The 17,414-nt window shown below is 38.7% G+C and overlaps 1 protein-coding gene across 2 annotated transcripts; it reads left to right on the top strand.

Annotated features, from left to right (window-relative positions):
* Positions 1–3,099: 3,099 nt before the first annotated feature.
* Positions 3,100–16,704, top strand: cry1b (cryptochrome circadian regulator 1b). 2 transcript variants are annotated; one of them, XR_014771774.1, is made up of 11 exons: positions 3,100–3,892; positions 9,044–9,152; positions 9,461–9,603; positions 9,748–9,932; positions 10,060–10,148; positions 10,981–11,121; positions 11,230–11,541; positions 11,979–12,130; positions 13,341–13,543; positions 14,420–14,582; positions 15,230–16,704. XR_014771774.1 is itself a non-coding variant. In XM_084734624.1 (11 exons), exons 1-11 carry the CDS (start codon positions 3,735–3,737, stop codon positions 15,310–15,312), a joined length of 1,713 nt encoding a protein of 570 aa, XP_084590750.1. In that variant the 5' UTR covers positions 3,102–3,734; the 3' UTR covers positions 15,313–16,704. The 2 variants fall into 2 exon arrangements, 1 of the variants encoding a protein (XP_084590750.1); XM_084734624.1 differs by having other exon boundaries at positions 3,102–3,892; positions 14,445–14,582.
* Positions 16,705–17,414: the final 710 nt, after the last annotated feature.

Below are 17,414 nucleotides of genomic sequence, written 5' to 3'. Positions count from 1 at the left end.
TGAAATATCTTGACAACTATTGGATGGATTACCGTGAAATTTGGTGGAGACATTCAACATCTCCCCCTTCACAAATTGTAACTCTGGCAATCCCTTTACTATCTACTCAAACACCATCATCAGGACAAACTTTCTATTTGTCCAGTGTTTTCCATTGGACCAAATACCTGCAAAACCAATTAAATTCCCATAAGCCTCAGTTCTACTTTGTGTTTAGAGCTAATTAGGCTATATTTGCCTGTTAACATTCTAAGATGGTGAATGAACATTATTGGCTACATAAACATCAGCTTGTTGACATTGTTATGTTACATTATGTAATTCTGACGTGCGTGCGTGTGTGTGTGTGTGTACATAATATATGAACTTTATTTTACAAAGCATAGTGTTACTTGTATCATCAATCAGTCCGGGACATTGACTGAACATATACTGGACTACTCTTTCTGACAAAGCTAAAGGCAAAGCTCTGCTTCAACCAAAGGGAATAACAAAAACTTGAAAATGTGATGAAGGGGATTGTCAAGGCCTATCAAAACCAATTCCTGGTTAAGACTGACATCTAGTGGCCACTTGCAAAACTGCATACTATTGTACGTTTTCTACTGTGTATTACTGAATTTCACAGTGATGCTGGTGTTAACTTATGAACAGCAATGCAGCATAAGTAACTCATCACAATCTGTTTCAATTATTTGTTAATGGTGACTTTAGGTGCAACCAAGTCCTTGACATGATCAGTCAGAATAATTAAAAATTACTATAATTCTCCAATTATTAGGAGCGTGAGAATTACATATTAAATTGGCTTTTGTGAAAAGTGAGGAAGTCAAAGGGCCCGATGTTGGCCAGTAATTTGCATTTCCACCAAAAACAATCAGCACAAACCCAGTAGCTGATCCACTGCAATGTTGGGGTCCAACACCCTCTTACCTTCTACAGTAAGAAAGCCAGAAAGATAGAGGAAGCCAGGGTATGTTATAAGAAACAGCATGCTGTGGGTTTATAGGTATGTGCACTGTAATTTACTCTGGAAGTGAGGGATGTGTTGAGCCAGGAGCATGAGGCCACTAAGGCAGTTTCTAGAGCAGCAGAAGAAACTCATCTCCAGACTTTGCCAGCTGCCAGGAGTTATTCACTACAGAACAGACTTTACTGCCTTGCATTAAGCTTGGCTGTTTACGCAGTTTCTGAAACACTGTGTTTCAAGCTGTTTTCCCCTTAATCTACAGATGACTAAAACAAAACTGAAATTGTCAGGTGTAGTGTTTGGAATGAGTTAAAATCCTATACCGATTGCTATACTGTGAACAGCTCCGCAGGCCTGTCTTTGGCGATAATATTTTTTGACACCCTGCTCAAGGGTGCTGGTGCTGTACATTCTCTTCCTCTTAAAGAGGCATTTCTGTGTGATAATAAATGGCAGAAACAGATTATGCATTTTCTCCAAGAGCCTTTGTATTACCCATTTTACAAAATAGTGGTATTCTGATTAATTTATTAGTATAATTAAAGTCAAACATTCATTGTGGAGTAGAGAGTAATTTGGGTAAAAGATGCTTTGAAACCATTAAATAAATTATTGCCTGATTTGCCATGTGGTATTTAAAGGTAAAGTCCAACCTTCAGTCACAGACACCTGTCCAGCTTAGCTTTAACTTTAATGATTCACATAATCATACAAATCTCTTTCTGTGCTGAGCATCAGAAAGACATATTTTTTAGAAGAAGATCATGAGATGAATCATGAAACAGCAACACCTGGGACACATTGGCAGCACTTTCTGATTTTCCTGGTTTATGCAAGATGACACTGTTGCAGCTGTAAGCACATTATTCAAATACGGTAGAGTGGGAATGATTCTAACAGGGGATGGTTGCAATAGGTCTTATTCCTCAAATCAGAAACATGCTAGAGTGATGATGTTCATTCTGCACATGCTCAGTTCGACCATTTCCCCCTCAGGACGACAGAAGACACATTCAGCACCTGCAGCTGCATTTAATGGAGGCATGTTTTTCACAAGCTATGTTTTTGTCACTGTCCAGACCTTTTGTATGAATTAATCAAAACTTAATAATTAGCCATAACCATATTCATCCAAATACAAATGTACATGTTCAATATAAGTTCGTTGCATTGGAAACTGCTCCATTCTTCCTGTTGCACACAGAAATGTAGAGAGATTAAATAGCACATTCAACATAATGCACACTGACTTAAGGTAGATCTACATTATGCTCTATGCATACACAAAAAATAACTGTGATTTGATAAATATTACTAAGTAAATAAATAATACTTTAATATTATGGTAAAACATTGCACATTTTCAGAATACCAGGCTTATTGAGATAAAAAGCAAAGTTAATCGGCGAAATTTAATGTTTCACTTATTACAATAATCAGATATCATGGACAATCAGTTTTCCATGGACAAACTAAATAAATGTCACTGGAAACATAATCAGTTTAAAGATACTTATGACTTTGTTGTCTGCGGTTGTTGACATTGTCCAAAATAATTGCAGTACAATACTGTATAATTCATATTTTAGAGCAGCTTTCCCCTTTAACTGTAAATTTCATAAACTGCTATGATCCAATATGTTGACAAACAGCAATAACCGTGTCTGGTTACACATTAGTGGTTGTACTATCCCAAGTTTCTCTCTATGTAATTTCGCGTGGCTCGCATTGGTTTCAGACTGGGCGGGGTTGTCCGAGTTCGATCAAACGCACAGTTTCAGGGCCGGCGGCGCGGCTTGAGTAATAAATCGAGCACACCTGATTCAGCCAGGCCTCGCCGCTCGGCATGTGCTCATCCGGGTACTACTCAGTGTACACATAACTCAATCCAAAGCCTCCCATTAGCTGCTTTTTATCATGTACTTTTAGAGGCCGCTTTTTATTTTCCGCTCCCCAAAAGTGAACCCTGAGACAGAATATGGAGAAAATACGACAAAATATACACGTTTGCATAATTTAAATCAACCGTGGACAATAATATAAGCGGGTTTGATAAAGCACATTATGGAAACGTGACGGAGGGCCGGTTGTGTAAGTGTCTGTCCTGACCAATCAGAGCGCTCCACTGCCTCCTGCGTATTCATGTGGGTGGAGATGTTGATGCAGAAAGGACGTCTGCTGTCTTCTGTGTTGGACGAGTTTACCAGGCGAGACAAGTCATATACTACGTTTAACGTGATTCAGAGGTCGAGTTTGCATTAACTTGGTGTAAACGGACGTTACATTAGGAAACAACTTGGACTATCTGCGCTTTTATACTTCTTTACGACATAGTAGCTTGTGGGGGCTTGTCCCACGCCGCGTGCGAAAGCTATCGGAAATATTACAATTTAATTATCGCTGGTGGATAAACACGACTTTCTTCGGAACTAATTTTCTTAAAATGTGTTCACTGCCTGGCTGCTATTGAAATAGAAACGAGAGCTGAGCGTTTTCTTCCTCCGTCTACCGTGGTCACCTGCTGTACACACATGCAGCCACCGCTGGCCAGGAGACTCAACTCTGTGGATAAATTCATGGAGCAAGGTTAAGGACAGAAAAGACCCTGAACGCAACCCAGCAAGAAGTTACATCTCCTCTGGTTGCGAGTGGACACGTTACTATATTTGGCACAAAAACAAGACAGGAGGGCAGCTTTGTTGTTCTCGGGGAAGACCCCTCCTCTCTTTTCAGCAGGGATAACTAAATAAAGAAGGCAGGTGACATGGTGGTCAACACCATCCACTGGTTCAGGAAGGGGCTGCGGCTGCACGACAACCCGTCTCTGAGGGACTCCATCCGTGGAGCGGACACGCTGCGCTGCATCTACATCCTGGACCCCTGGTTCGCAGGGTCCTCTAATGTGGGCATCAACAGGTGGAGGTAAGACAAGGGATGAGGCAGGTGGGTGGAGGGGTTAACATCCTCATCCTCAAATCTAATGAACCCTAATTAAACTCTTACTGGTTAATGATCTCCCACTTCCACTGACTGAACCACCTAAATGTGCCTTTTGTTTGCATTTTTGGTTAAGCACCTTCTGTGTTTTGAATACTAGTGACTTAAAAAAAAGTTAAAGAATACAACTGATTTAGATGATATTTGTTAATGTTGCTGGAAGTGACCTACATCTAAATGGAAATAACAGTGTACACTCTAATTAGGCACCTGTAACAAACAACATACTCAATGGTTGCTCAAAATACTTTAACAATGTAGAGAAGTATATCTTTAACCAAGTTGGTCTGCTGTGTCAAGAAACTATGCGCACTATTTAGTTCATCCATAATGCATGAATTGCACTGGTATACTAGCCATTGCTTTATCATCATATATTATGTGGTATTTTAGGGTAATGCAAGGCCACCATATAGGATATAATTCATTACAGAATTTGGACAGTACTATACAGTTACAGGGAAAATAGTAAATGTCTTTGGATATTGTCTGTATTTGCAAAATGTATGTAAGGGTTGCCGCTATGGAAAGCTGCCATGGTCATGGAAAAAGTATTGATACTTTAGAACTTTTGACAACCTTAATCCATAGACAACCAGAATTCATTCATTAATCCTCGTGATTTTGATTAAACAGATAAATCTTGCTGGTCTTAATAATAATAATGATAATAATAATAATAATAATAATAATAATGATGATAAATATTTTGGGTTCAGGTATCTAATGTGCCTTTAGACTTTGTTTAGGGTTACTGCCACAGTGTTAAAGGTCCAGTGTGTAAGAGTTAGAGGGGTCTAATGACTGAATATTCATAATTATCTTGTCATTGGTGTATACCTGAAAATAAGAATCATTGTGTTTTCGTTATCTTAGAATTAGCTCTATATATCTACAGAGGATGCAAGTCCTCTTTCATGGGGGCTGCCATTTTGCACTGCCATGCTTCTACAGTTTGGCTCCACGACCACTGTAGTTTTTCCTACACATTTGGAAGGAAGAGAGTAAGGGGAGGTGGTTGCAATCTGCAAGCTCACCTCCAGATGCTACTGAATCCTACGCACTGATCCTTTAGTTGAAATAAAAAAAATCCAATTAGAAAAAAAGAAAACAAAACAAAACCATATTCTGTACTTGTGTACAAAACTAATTAAAATAAAAATATAAAGGGAATTCTTCTCATTGTGATCAAATCTGCTAACACAACAAGCATGAGGTGGCATTGGTGCATATGTTTATTGAAACTAAAATTTTTACTACTGACTGCATTAACAAAATATATTTGGAAACTCTAAAATCTTGCTCCTGACAAATACCTATGTGTAAAAAAATAGGCTAAAAAAATACTGAAACTAATAAAAAAGAAACTAAAACTAAAAACTTTAAAACAATAGAAACTAAACTGAAACATGCAAAACCGCTCTTGGAATTAACTGAAACCAAGCAAAGCACTGACTGCCCAGTATGTCATAATACTATGTCAGGGGTTTTTGTAAGTTTTCAAGATTTGAAACTTGTTTGCTTTCCACCTGAAACCACAGCTGTTCCCATAAAGACCTATAGCAGCCATATAACAGGCTTGTTGTTCCTACTCAGCTGTGGTCTTGTATCACAAGAAAAACTGGCAATATTTCACACCCTAAATCAATATACAGTCTGTTGTCTGTTGTAGTTTAATCATTAGTGATAAAGACCCAGGCCAGTTCCAGATATTTATAGGATACGCCCCTTTTTATTTGTTATCCTTACGTTTGTTTTGTTTTGGCTTTTACGATAAGTCATTTTTTTCAGCATGTGAGAGGTAACTGAAATATACAAAAATACAGAATGTTAAAAACGTTGATCTTGATAGTCTTTCCAGAAACTGTATTTTGTACACTGTATTTGTTTGCTTTTGGTTGTTGAGTGCAAGGTTGGGGTGGACTATAGCATCTCAGTATCACAGTCCTGTTGTGTTTACTGAGAATTCACAGAGCTTGATAAGCATGGCATCTTCATTTGTCTCTCTTTGACTGTTTGGATTTAACTGTTGGTGTGATTGCATCAGTGAGCCACTCAAACCACTTTTAGGAAAAACAGCATACAAGGAGCTGTTCCTTTTACTCAAATTTATTAATATGAATAAATGTTATATACTGTAAAGAGTAAGTAATATTAACGGTCAACATCATATCATTAGCCACACATTGTGCCACAGTACAGTACACAGTACTATAGCTTCTTTAATTTTAGCCTGCAGTCATTAATGTTTTTAATTTGGGGAAGAAATTATTTGCTAAAATGTAAAGTAATTACTTTGAACTTCCTGAGAAGATTCTGTGTAAAGGCTCCAGGCAGTAAGTGCAGTGCCCAACCACCATGACGATACAAGTAATATTTCCTGCTTACTAACACTACTGCTCAGGCCTGGATGGAGAGCTGAGAAACTGGGTCAGTGGGTTGTTATGGTCATTACATCATCATCATCATCATCATCATGGTCCTTCACAGCTTTGACCTACATTAAACACACACCCTCACCAGACCTCCCACTTCACCCTTTAGTCAGCTACACCACCTCATTTACTGCGTGCACGCTATTTCTAGCCCATCACTTACATCCACATAGTTCAGCCTTTTCCACATCGCTGTGGGAGCTTTGACGGCTTTTTGAAATTTACTGTTAGTCAGTGTAACCGCTGGGTTTCTGTTTACAGAAAGGACCGCAGAGGAGATACTGTACCTGCACACCAATTTAACTGAGCTAGAAAGCTATAGAAAAGTCCACAGGCTGAGATAAATGCAAAAATTATGTATTGAATTAAGACATTGGTGTCCACACAAATGGTGCATTCATTGCAAAAAATAAAGGGTGAATGTGACCATTTCTGCATTTATCTCAGCCCGTGGACTGTCATGTGGCTTTCCAGCCTAAACTGGTATGCTGCTATCTCCTTTGCCCTTCTTTCAAATTTGCCTCCAGTACTGATGCACCCAAGATTGACTTTTCTGGTTCCCCAGGTAGGCACAGTCTCGCAGCACCCTGATGACTTTTCTGTATGCAGAAGCACCACTCGTGTATTTAAGTTGACTTATTTTATGGCAGTGCCCTCCCTCGTCTCATTTCTCTCCATGTAAATTCCCACACAAGCTGAAGCATTGGGCTTCCTGCTGCTGCACTGTTTTGATGTAGTGGGCAGAGTGTTAGTGGAAAAAATGTTTTAAGTGTTGAAGAAAGCCCAAGACGAGAGTAATAGTTTGACAGTTTATTAAAACATCAGATGAGGAGTCCAAAGTGATTTCTGCCGAAACACACAGATTTTATTGATCAGTATTCATGTTTACAACTAAGGATATTAATAATTAATCATTAACTGATTAATCACAGTTAAGACTTAAACTGATTACATTTTTTAAAACCAATAATATAGGTCTTGTTTAACATGTGTCTGGGTCTTACAGATTTATAATAATTTGGTTCAGTCTTGTTAGTCTAGAAATGGCAGGAAAATTACGCACCATTTGAAATTGTTTTTAACTGTTAGTTCAGGGGTGTCAAACTCAATCACAGAAGGGCCCAAAACAGTCCAACAGGATTAACATTTATTGAACAGTCTAAAACTGACTATGTTTTATTCAGAAATATTTATTTTAATAGCCAGACTGCAACAACTTTTTCCTCAATAAAACTAATAATATTTAAAATATTTTTTTTCTTCAACAATAACATAAAGCAAAATGAGCTCAGAATATTTAAGCTCACATTTTAAGCTCACATATCCAATCAGCAACGGTATTTCTACTGAGGCTTACATTTGAAAATGCTTGCTTTTTGTCTGGACACAAGACGTTGCACACTTTAATCATGCAGCGCTTCAAAAACTCTCCCTCCGTAAATGGCCGGGCTGATTTAGGCTGATTTGGCTGATCTCTTCTGCCACTATAAAACTATCTTTCACGGCAGCTTCACTTTGTGACTTTGCTTTTGTGAACTTGCTCTGCTGTGACACCAGACTCTTCTTACTCTTCTGCCTTCTGGAGCTTCTGCTGTGTGTCCAGGTTTTTGTACTTGTCCTGATAGTATGTCTCACAGTGCCGTCTTATGTTATATTCTTTAATTATGGTCACATTAGCTCCACAAACAAGGCACACAGGTTTACCTCCAATGTCAACAAACAGGTACTCTGCCTCCCTCTTGCTTTGAAAGTCCTTGTTTTCACAGTCCACTTTTCATTTGGCCATTTATTTTTGGGTTAGCTTAAGTGTCACTGTAAAAGCGCTGACTGATGCATTCATCTGCTGACCACTGATCAGTGTGTCATTAAAGCAGCGGGAGGAGGTTGGTGCATAGGTCTTGACTTGCACGGAAGCTGTTGCAGTGTATTGTGGGATTTGTAGTATGAGAGGTGGGAGTGCTATTTACTGTCATAACAGACACATGAAATTATCTCGCAGGCCGTTTATAATTGTATCATGGGCTGGATAGCCTCGTGTGTAGTTGTCTGTCAGATAATGTCCTTAGTAACATTTTGCAAGTGCAGTGTGTTCACCAGGAGAGGGCTCCCTTTTCATACTGAAACCTTTAAATCTTTGATGACATGCACTCTTTTCATTGATGAGTGACTTTGTTCTGTAGTCTCAGTCTGTGTATACTGTCTGTTATATCACATGATAGTCAAATGATGGTCACAATTTGAATTTTGACCACATCAGATCTTTAGGCTTTCTTCTCATGTTGGTGCTAGTCAGTGACTGGTTATGTTCACAGTTGTAAAATACTTTGTCTCTGCAGTGCAACGTAATACTTAATAATAGAGTTTAAATTAATTATAAGCTCGGTTTTTAATTCTAAGTTTGATATTTAATTACTGCAGCATACAGTTTCAGTTTTAAAGTTTACATCTTTAAATACAACCAGGATGGTCTTATGACTTAGCTCACTTTAAGGGACATAGACTTGAATTCCCAGAGTGTCCCTTCACCCCACCCCACCCCCATTGGACAAGCCATCCCCAGTTAATTGGTCTTTAATTGCAGCAGCAAATTTGGCATAGATCTATAATCAATTAAATGATCCTTCTGTCTGTTTGGTTCCAGGTTTTTGTTGCAATGTTTAGAGGATTTGGACGCCAGCCTGCGCAAACTCAACTCCCGCTTGTTTGTCATCAGAGGCCAGCCCACAGATGTCTTCCCACGCCTTTTTAAGGTATGAGTAGAGAGCAGAATAGAGAAAAAGATGGTTGTATACCTTTTGCAATTTTTAAATATGTTTTATCGCTGCAACAGTGTTAGTTACATACTTAAAAATTTTCATTAAAATCAAAAATATCAGTATCAGTTATAAAAATCATTTCTAACCCCAGTTACACAGTTAACTATCAACCTGATGCAACCCAATTTTGTTAACCAAGAAATAAAATTAGCCATAAACATTGTGGTCTCTGTCAGTCAATCCTTTACATCTATTCTTCTACAGAATAAAACAATAATTATGCGTGTCTTCTTGTTTCTCAGGAATGGCAGATCACACGTTTATCTTATGAATACGACTCTGAGCCATTTGGTAAGGAACGTGATGCCGCCATCCAAAAGCTAGCCTGCGAGGCTGGGGTAGAGGTCATGGTGCGGATTTCACACACCCTCTATAATCTGGTCAAGTGAGTGACTTTACAGTCTCATCTGAAACAAATGTCTTACAGTAATGAGGTTGCTTGAAACAGTGTAGTTTGTCACTGTCTGCTTTGTGTTTGTGTGTGAATATTTGTGTTGACTCCCTTTATATTTTCCTTTCTTCCTAAAAGGATCATAGAACTCAACGATGGTCACCCTCCTCTCACGTACAAACGCTTCCAGGCACTCATCAACCATATGGATCCTGTGGAGCTCCCTGCAGAGATGATCACACTTGAGGTTATCAAAAATTGTGCAACACCCATCAGTGATGACCATGATGACAAATTTGGGGTGCCCTCCCTAGAAGAACTCGGTATGTTTTGTTTTGCTTATCTGTAACTGTCTGTTGTGTGCAGGAATACACTGGTGGCTGTGTATAGGCAAATGCTGCCCAGCATGTATTTCAGTGTCATGCTCACAGATGTTATTTTTTTTATCAGGCTTTGATACAGACGGTCTGACCACAGCAGTATGGCCAGGTGGAGAAACAGAAGCTCTCATGAGGCTAGAGCGGCATCTGGAGAGGAAGGTAAAAAGACTGTAACTACACAGTATACGCATAAAATAAGAAACGTAACTTAAGTTATCATTAACTTTGGCTGTAGCATGATGATGATCAGAAGAACACATCTTGCACACAGTCAGTTGAAAGCCTGATTTTTCTTCTCTGTCCAGTTGCTTTGTTGGAAAATAAGGCCATAATGTTTTTGTTTTCCTTTTTAGTGGTTTCCTTTTTGTACTGAGGCACTGCCATAATGTAAGAAAATACAAATACTAAAAATAATAACAACAATAATAATAAACTTTATATCTGTAGCATCTTTCAAAAGTAAAAAGGTACTTCACAAAATAAAATACCATACAACAAAGGTGCAAAGATGTGTTATGTACCTTTTTTATTTGATGTGTACAACCATTGGAATTGGCACAATTTATTGGATAAAGGCATCATAGAGGTATTGACTTTATTTAGGGTATTTTGTACTTCTTTTTAAACAATAAATATTTAATAACATGCAGTACTTCTATTGAAACTTGTGTTCTCTGCTCCCATCAGATTTACAGTGTTTGGATGCAATTTTATCTTTCTATCTTTATTTCATCATAACTAGAAAGAATGATATCAGTTTGGATGCCTAAAACCAATGAATATCAACACATTAATGATTTATAGAACTGAATTTGAGATTTAGACTACGTCACCGGCAACAGTGTTTTTGCTTCACCTCTTTTGAGACGTGAGACTCAAAACATTTCATATCTTATTTGATGTGCATCATTTATCATTCCGGTACAGATTTCCTCTCAGTAATCACAGTGGTATTATTTTATTCAAAGCTGACTGACTATCTCTTTTACAGGCATGGGTTGCAAACTTTGAGCGTCCACGTATGAACGCCACCTCCTTGCTGGCCAGTCCCACGGGTCTCAGCCCCTACCTGCGCTTTGGATGTCTCTCCTGTCGCCTCTTCTACTTCAAACTCACTGACCTGTACAGGAAGGTACAAATGACCACATACAAGACAGATTCATTTTCAAACCAGTCTTTCCTGCGGAGGGTAAACTTCATTTTGAATCCTGTTAACTTTTTGTGTGCTCTGTCTTATCAGGTCAAGAAGAACAACCACCCACCGCTTTCCTTGTATGGCCAGCTGTTGTGGAGGGAGTTCTTCTATACGACTGCCACCAACAACCCCTGCTTTGACAAGATGGAGGGAAACCCCGTGTGTGTCCAGATTCCTTGGGACAAAAACCCAGAGGCGCTGGCCAAGTGGGCAGAGGGACAGACAGGCTTTCCCTGGATAGACGCCATTATGACCCAGCTGAGGCAGGAGGGGTGGATCCATCATTTGGCGAGGCATGCTGTGGCCTGCTTCCTCACCAGGGGAGACCTGTGGATCAGCTGGGAGGAAGGAATGAAGGTAAGAATAATTTTTAAGTACACAAGGTTCACACTTTCCATCAATCACTTCAATAAGAAAGGCTGTTAAAAGAAAAGCAAAGGTAAAGGAAGATGTCTAGCTGCTGTGCTGATGCTTAATACAACCCTGATTCCAAAAAAGTTGGGACGCTGTGTAAAACAGAAAAAAATCAGAATGCAGTGGTTTGCATTTTTTTCAATATACAGTATATTTAATTGAATGCAGTACAAGGACAAGACATGTATTGTTCAAACCGATAAACCTTCATTGGGAACATGTTGCAGGCATCAAATCGTCTTTATATTGTATTCAATTTAATTATAGATCAAAAGGGTTTAGCAAATCATATTTTTATTTACATTTTAGACAATTTCCCAACTTTTTGGGAATTACCACCATGCATTGTCTCAACTGTCCACTGTCTGTGTCTTGGACAGGCGTTTGAAGAGCTGCTTATCGATGCTGACTGGAGTGTAAATGCTGGCAGCTGGATGTGGCTTTCTTGCAGCTCGTTTTTCCAGCAGTTTTTCCACTGCTACTGCCCCGTGGGATTTGGACGACGCACTGACCCCAACGGGGACTACATACGGTCAGTCAGTACTTTGATCTGTGTCACATGCAGTTTTTTTTTTCATTTGCTTTGGCTCAAGTCTCGAACAAGAAACAGACGTTTTTCAAAACATTAGGTTCAAATCTCTGAACAGCTAGAAGTTATTTATTTCCAGATCAACTGTATCAATCAGTGAACTACAGTTTGCCCACCTCTGTATTTACCACTACACCCCTGTACATAACATATTGCTACAAAAATAAATTTACTGTATACATACAAATGTGTATATCGTCTTTCTGTACACTACAGTATTGTACATTATTGACCTTCACAAGTAAACTTTTACCTAGTGTTTTAATCTTAATGAAAAGCTCAGTGAGATACATGACAGCATTCAGCTAGATAAAACTGACATTCTTTCATAGTATAGTAAGCAATCAGTGTCAACAAAAAGAGATTTGTATAGAAGAAACATTTGCAGGGTTAACTGTCATGGTGAAAAATCAGCAGAACATCTTGAGTAGTTTGGCTCACACGATGATAAAACAACTTCATTTTGGTGGCCTTGGCCAGTTTACTGACACAAAAACTAGGTTTTGAAACATGAATGAAATGTTTTGGGTGAGTTACTACCTTTTGCAAAAATGCAATAAGGTTGTGACGTTTCATGAACCAGTTGTGACGATTCCACTTACAGTTTTGAGAAAGTTAAGACTGAAATATTAGCCAAAATGATTGAGTAGGACTGTAAATCTCAAAAGCACTGGCCTTTCATAAGCAGATGATGTTGTGAGTGTTTGTACCCCTGACAGTAAATTTAAAACTGGAAATAAAATCTCATAGTTATCGTGTGCACTTTTGTAGCATCACATAGGACAAATGGTTTGTCATGGTTGCATAAGGAATATCAATGTTTCAAAATTATTTCAAGATTCATATAATTTTTGTATTGGTGGTAGTTCTGTGTATGCACATCACACCATAGAGCTTCTCCTTAATGTGATGTGATACAATCATGTGTAGTAACTGATAAACAGTGATGAAGATTGAGTAACCTAAGGATGAACTTTCACACTCAGTATTAACAGCTGTTTAGCTCATCTAATATGACACATCTGTAACATCTCAGACAAGACTGTCACATATTTCCATAGGTTGCTGCATTGGCCTGATTTATCGCACATCATGTGTCACCTGTTTCGTATCTACCACATCTGACTTCATTTATTTTTTTCTCTGCTCCCAGGCGATATTTGCCCATATTGAGGGGCTTTCCTGCCAAATACATCTATGATCCTTGGAATGCCCCAGATGAAGTGCAGAAAGCAGCCAAGTGCATCATAGGAGTCCACTACCCTAAGCCCATGGTGAACCACGCTGAGGCCAGCCGTATCAACATAGAGCGGATGAAGCAAATTTACCAGCAGCTTTCGTGCTACAGAGGACTGGGTAGGGACATGACCCAGATACTGATGTCCTCAAAACAACATGCCATCATTTTAATGTTTTTAAAATATCTGCAATGCTATCTGTTTTCATACAGATAAAAAGTTTTCAAAGATTCTATTCATGTTAAGTAGTTCTGACTGCTTTCAGTCAGTCCAAGATTCCCCATGAAACTACACCCATACATCATGGTAACGGACATTAGATCTATAAGCTAACATGCCGTTTGCTTTGCCTGACAAAACAACATCTCACAATATTGCATGAGAATACATCACAGCTAGATTAATGCCACTGTTGTGGCATCATTAGCTATAGCTACTCAAGTACATGTAGAAACAATCTCATAGACAGAGGATTGAAGAGCCTTGAAGGGTTCAGTGGGTTAATTTGAGAATTCAGATAATCCATGCACGTCCATGTCAACTTGTCTCGGTCAGACACCAGTCTGAACAGCTAGATGTTGGCATGGTGCTTCAGTATTTATAGCTATCAGGTGCTGCAGTTTTAAAGCCTTTGTGTATCATTAGTGTCAGATGTTTTTGTGGTCTGAGAGCAGAAGTGCAATGATTTGGGTCCAATTACCAACCAATCAGCTTTTGATGCTTTTAGTTCCAGATTTATAAAGGCATTCAATGTTTGAGTTGAACTGCCAGGATTTTTATAAATGCACAGCACTGTGGTTCTTTTACTGTATATGTCTATTGATCTATTTGCTTTATCAAAAGACATCATTTATTGACTTTTGTGGTGTCTACCAGATGTTCAAAAATGAGTCACAGGCTGCTCCCGGGGTAAATAACCATTATAACATCATGTTAAAAAAGAACTCATTGTTCTGTTAACATTTTCATCAATAAATGTTGTCTTGTGAGTAAGTCACAAGGTGTTGGTCCCCTTGCAGGGCTGCTGGCAACCGTACCGGGAAATCCAAACAATGGTGCAAGTGGCGGTAATGTCGGAAGAGTCAACCCAGGGACCAGTCAAGGTCCAGGAGGGTCTTCAGAAAACCCTTCTACGCAGGAGGGAACAGCTCAAACAGGTACGTAGGTTGCATGGTTAAGTTCTTTGTGATGTTAAAGGACCACTGTGTAAGATTTAGTGTATCTAGTTGGGTGGTTGTAGATTGCAACCAACCGAATACTGATCATCTCATCCTCCACGAAGGGCAGGGCTGGGTACGGTTTAAAAAAACTACAATACCAGTGCCCGTAAAGTGATCCTGATACCAAAAGAGGACTCTGTTTGATACCTTTTTTACACAGTGCCGCTGTCCACCCTCTAGTTTTCTTTGTGCTTTGACACACTTCTTTGACACAATCTGTCAGTAAATTCTCTATAACAGTAATATAGACACAATACAAACATCTTACTTGCTGAAAGTCACCACACTCATGCCTAAAACAAATAACCATGAGGCTTGGGTCATTTGGTAGTAATTAATGCTTTGTACCAAAACAAGCCAGAAATATTGAAAAACAATAAAATGCCCTAACTTGCCCTAAAATGCCCTAACCTACAAAGCTACACTGCAAAAGGAAGCACTGTACAAAGTATAACCACCTCACTGTTGAATTTGTGGTTTGTGTTTAGAATATATATCTGATTCACAAAACAAAATGCGAGCTGATGCAAAGTGAATTTGCAATAATCTCGAGACATATGTTTGTTTGTCATGTTTGAATGCAGAAAGAGGCCAGTCGGCACAGAAGCGGCGCCGCGAAGAAGCTCCATTTGAAAACTGCTCTAAATCCTGGAGGCAGAGCAAATAGTGTGCAAAAGGCAGACTACAAAGGGTCCCTCAGTCTGTCCTATCGTCCAGATAGCATCTTCTCCCGCAGTACCCTCAGCTAACAGAATAACTGTATCTGACAACCATAGAGGAGACAGAATGGGGCTGGATCCAGCTGCTACTATAGGCTGTTTGACTAAAGGGCTCCACATAGTACATGACATTTGTAATCACTTTGGATTGTCAAATGTTGGAATGGACGGTCAGCTGTTGACACGTCTTGATCTCCTGATAAGACACATTTCACATCTCAGGAACAGAGGAAGGACATTAGAGAAAAAGAGAGGGAACCCTGAAATGTTAGTATATAAAAGTTAAAAACGATTATAAAGTCCTCACATCAGGGTGTTGTGAGGCCATTTGTTGTCTTCCACTATATTGTGTTACTGTATAGGTGACAAAACCACTAATCATAATTATCTTTGCCCTTGTCCCCTCTCAGCACCCGACATCAGTCCAGTCAGGACATCACCTGAGTGGAATTGTATAATCAGGAGCCAAAACAGGCTTATTGTAGCATGAGTTCTCATAGACAGAGAACTAATATTTTGTTAATACAATTTCTCTGCACCTTAAAGGCGGAGTATGCAGGATTGTCCCAAAGATCAATGCACAGACTCCAGGAGTGTATAGTGGTGTCTGCATCCACAGAGACCCCCTCCCGTTCATACCTTTGTAGTTTCTCGTTATTTTGTTGTGCTAAGTACGCAACCAAATTCCAAAATATCAGTGTTTTACATCCTACGAACAATCACCTATCTTTCTGGTGTGTTTATGGACCGCAACATACAAATCCTACTTATCCTACTTTTATTGTGAAAGTGTCAAAATCTGAACTCAGATGGGAATTACTTATGAGTAATGGCAACTGACAACAATCAGGAAACTACAGCCGACACCCACACCCACTTTTAGCATGCTGACATAAGATGGATAAAACACTGAAATACAATAAAATACCTTGTCTCTTCTCTTCTTCTCTTCTCACAAACAAGCCCCTAAATATTCCACATCAATAATATTAAGTCACTCTCATGAATGTAAATAATGTGAGATTTAGGACACAAAGGTCTGATGTACAGTAGCAAAAGAATATTAGAAGCAAGACTGTCAGGTTTGGCAATAATGCAGGCCTTACAAAAAAAAATAATATTTGTAAATATTTATTGTTTTTGATTTCCAACTTTTGTATATTTGGTCCTGGGGTGTCACAACTCCTTTTGTAAAGAATGTCTTACCAAAACTCGAAGGTTCTACTGTGAATGCATGTGCTTTTGTCTCCCATGTGATCGTAAATCTTATTATTTTTGTATAAAGAATGACCAAATTCTAACTGTATTTGAAATGGCAATAAAAGACAGAATCATTGTTGTATACTTGTGATGTTTCTTGTTTATCTAAGTTATGGATATGGAGTATTCAAAAGTCTTTAAAGCTGTAATGAAAGTTTTAGATATATTTTCAACTAGGCATGTGGTGTTTAAAGTTAAAATATTTTTATCAAATGTCATGATTCCCATATCCTTTGTTCAATTTGCCCAAAAGTTCCCAAACTTTTCCATGTCAAGGATCCTCATAATATCCCAGACCATGGACCCCCAGTGTGAGGGGATTTTGTCTTAAGATCCCCTCTGAGTATTGATTTATTTATTTATCTTCATTTTTAAGTTTGAAGACAGTCCTCATAATCGAACTAGGATCAACACAATTACAATCAAAACAAAACAGCCAATCCTATTTCTTCTCTTGTTATTCCTGTTTGAAAACCTTCACAGTAACATGTTCCCTGGGTGCTGTGTGGTTGACAAATTGGACCACAAATCTATCCTATGTATTTTATTTAATTTGCATTAGTCCAACTTTGTTTTCCCCCCTAAGGAAATCTTTTTTTCTATTACTAAATTTGGATGAATTTATATTTTGTCGGTTTGTAAAACAAAACATTTTCTATTAATTTGTCTCAGAAAGGCCTAATAAAAGTCACTGAATTCAAAGCAATAAAACAGTAAAAACATGATAAAAGTGCAGGTGGGGATACTACTCTCTGTTGGAACTGTCTGTAAACTTTGAACCACCACTTTT

This window comes from Lutjanus erythropterus, chromosome 13 (assembly GCF_056507025.1).
Source record: "Lutjanus erythropterus isolate fLutEry1 chromosome 13, fLutEry1.hap2, whole genome shotgun sequence".
In the NCBI taxonomy this organism is placed as follows: Eukaryota; Metazoa; Chordata; class Actinopteri; order Lutjaniformes; family Lutjanidae; genus Lutjanus; species Lutjanus erythropterus.
Note: the sequence above shows the minus strand (reverse complement) of the source record. Positions and strands in the feature narration are given on the sequence as shown.